Source organism: Propithecus coquereli, unplaced genomic scaffold, assembly GCF_000956105.1.
Source record: "Propithecus coquereli isolate 6110/MARCELLA unplaced genomic scaffold, Pcoq_1.0 Scaffold26, whole genome shotgun sequence".
In the NCBI taxonomy this organism is placed as follows: Eukaryota; Metazoa; Chordata; class Mammalia; order Primates; family Indriidae; genus Propithecus; species Propithecus coquereli.
The window spans coordinates 654,559-657,492 of record NW_012148174.1 but is presented as its reverse complement, the minus strand read 5'-3'; the positions used below and the strand labels follow the sequence as shown (position 1 = coordinate 657,492).

At 33.6% G+C, this 2,934-nt stretch overlaps 1 protein-coding gene across 1 annotated transcript in view; it reads left to right on the top strand.

Moving 5' to 3' along the window:
* The window catches only part of ANTXR2 (anthrax toxin receptor 2), a 144,222-nt gene that overhangs the window by 14,821 nt on the left and 126,467 nt on the right, over positions 1–2,934 (top strand). Inside the window, 4 exon segments of the mRNA XM_012647241.1 lie at positions 1,014–1,095; positions 1,542–1,649; positions 1,814–1,882; positions 2,678–2,826. Of these exon segments, the coding sequence (XP_012502695.1) occupies positions 1,014–1,095; positions 1,542–1,649; positions 1,814–1,882; positions 2,678–2,826 (408 nt within the window).

Genomic DNA, 2,934 nt, shown 5'->3' with positions numbered 1-2,934 from the left:
GGCATTTTTCTTTTGAAAAACTAAAATTCTGAAAGCAGTATCTTAAAATCTCTTCTGATCTTTTAAATTTAAAACTTTAAAAAGTTTCAGATTTAATTTGGATAGTTTTCCAATATTATTTACCTTTTAAGATTCCTTGTGATTTTATTTATTTTTAAAGAGGTTTGGAATCTGTATTTATAAAAACCTGAACATTGAGTCTTCCGGTACTCATACACACAAAATAGCTCTTAATAATATCGTAGTTATACTTCATGTAGACATAATCTATTGGGACTATGAATTATCATGATGAAAAGAATTATTCTATGGTTTTTCATCTTTTTCCATCATTTTGCCTCTTCTAAGAATCCATTACTCTCTCCTCCATCCATCCATCCCTCCATTTATTCTTTCATTTGTTCTTGAAATATGTATTGAGTGTCTACTGCATTCGTGAGCATGCGCAGGTGTTTCGAGGGGTGAGGTGTCACAAAAAGTGAATAATTCATAAGACTTATGACTCTGGAAGACAGAAATAGAAAATGTTATTTTCCATAAGTAAGGGTTAAGTAATGTGCTTTCAGAATTTGCAGATAACAAAGAAAATTTCCCACTCTTAGGAAGGTGAGGTGTGTGTTTCAGAAAAAAATACTTTTTCGTTGAAGCTGAGCTACTCAATCTTTGTATTTTTGTGGATAAGGGAAAGTATGTTTTACTCTTTAGCATTTAGTAAAACAAGTATAATCGAAGATATCTGTTCTCAGCTCAAAAGACCTAGACTATGCTTAGATTTTTCAAGGCATTGCTAGTACTTTTATTTTTTTGTAGTTAAAATACAGATATTATTAAATACTTGTTACGATGGCGAAAAGTATAAGGAGTTACCTGCCCTCAAAGCCCAGGTCCTTTCCTCTACTTCTTACTGAAGGAAACTTACTTGTAGTATTGCCATGTTTTTCAAGAAGCGTTTATTGTGATTTTTGCCCATTTTTCTTTTGTTTAATATTATAATATTAATACTTTATTTTCAGAGGCAAAATCAGTAAAGGCTTGGAGGATTTGAAAAGTGTTAGCCCAGTGGGAGAGACATATATCCACGAAGGACTAAAGCTAGTAAGTTCTTTTACATTTTTAAGTATGGGAGAGAATACTTTATTATTCTGTAATGAAATATAACTCTCTAGCAAAGCTCTGAAACTCCATTATATATTAAATTTTTTTTTATGCTTTTAGATGTTCTAGAGAGGAGCCTGGTAGAAAACATTATTTACTGTGGTGATAAGAAAAGTTAAGACGGCATTTTTGCCTTCTACCTAATTTTCCATTTTTCTCCGTGGTTATATTCAGATTAGGCAACCACAGCTAAAAATCTATATCATTTAAAAACCAATAGTTACTACTCTATAATGTGACTATATGCATGTTTCAAATAAATACGAAACAAAATAACCTGTTGTAAAAGTTATCTTTTGATTTTGTCAGACTTACAAATTCAGCTTGAATGGAACATACTGGTGAAAAGTTAAATTGTGAGTTGGATGAATATTCTTCATTTTCAGGCAAATGAACAAATTCAGAAAGCAGGAGGCTTAAAAACCTCCAGTATCATAATTGCACTGACAGATGGTAAGCTGGATGGCCTGGTGCCATCATATGCAGAGAAAGAGGTGAGTATTGAACTGAGACTGTTCCTTACACCCCACTGTACTTGGCTGTGTGTCTCTGCACGTATAGCTTTTGGTATTTGAATAATTCACTTCCTCCCTCTCTTTTTCTCTCTCTCACCTCCTCCTTCCCTTCCCCATTTCTCTCTCTCTCTCTCTCTGCACAGGCAAAGATATCCAGGTCCCTTGGAGCTAGTGTTTATTGCGTTGGTGTCCTTGATTTTGAACAAGCTCAGGTGAGTTACAAAAGATCTACACGCTTTAATGGAAATCACGTAACCGTCTTAAGGATAGTCGAATAAATTCTTTTCGCTGAGGACTTACGATGACGCTAATCAATTGTTGAATGATTTTCTATAAAAATATAAATGTCTTCTAGGAACATGGGTGTATGTCTTAAGCTCTACCTCAGTGATGTCAGAATTTTAGTAGGTTTTGTTACTGAAAATAAAACTCTAAATTTCTTCAACATTTAATTGGCTTGGGAAAGTAATATAAGATAAACAGTTGGGTTGACGTGATAGGAATACTCCTCTTTAACTCGGCTGACAAGATTATTATGACAGTCTCATTTAAACTTTCTATTTTGTTTAAAATTTGACTCTAGGTGTGTAGGAATTTGGGAAGTCCATTTAGGAGAGGTCTTTAGTATATCTCTTACAAAAACCAATTTTTTCATGAAGTTTTGAGGATTTATACATTGATTTTTTTTTTTCACTTCCAAATCATTTTACATGGGAGTTTTTGCTTGAGCATGACTTAGATTCCAGTCTCATGATGTTAACAGCTATTCGAGCTCTGCATTGTTTTGGAATTGCCACTGTAAAGGTGCTTTGACTGATTTCAGTTCATTTCATGGTGATACATTTCGAGAAACTCTAGTATCATCACCTGTAATTCCTGACCCTGAACACAGCCCACACTGCTAAACTAATCCTGTAATTTTTCAGATGAACATAACTGAAATGTAATGAAGTTTATAAAGTGTTCTATGTATCAACCACCCTGAACTTTTCTTCTTTTTTCTAAAGCTCGAAAGAATTGCAGACTCCAAAGAACAAGTCTTTCCTGTCAAAGGTGGATTTCAAGCTCTTAAAGGAATAATTAATTCTGTGAGTATTTCTCTGGGGGCGGAAGAGGCTTGTAATTTAACATATATTTTAAACTATAAGAATTAATCTCAATATCTGGGGCAGGTGGTCATTATCTAGAAGAAAGATTGAGAAAGAGGTTTGTTCAGTATTGCCAACAGTGTCATTCTAAAGATCCCAATTTTTTTTTTTTTTTT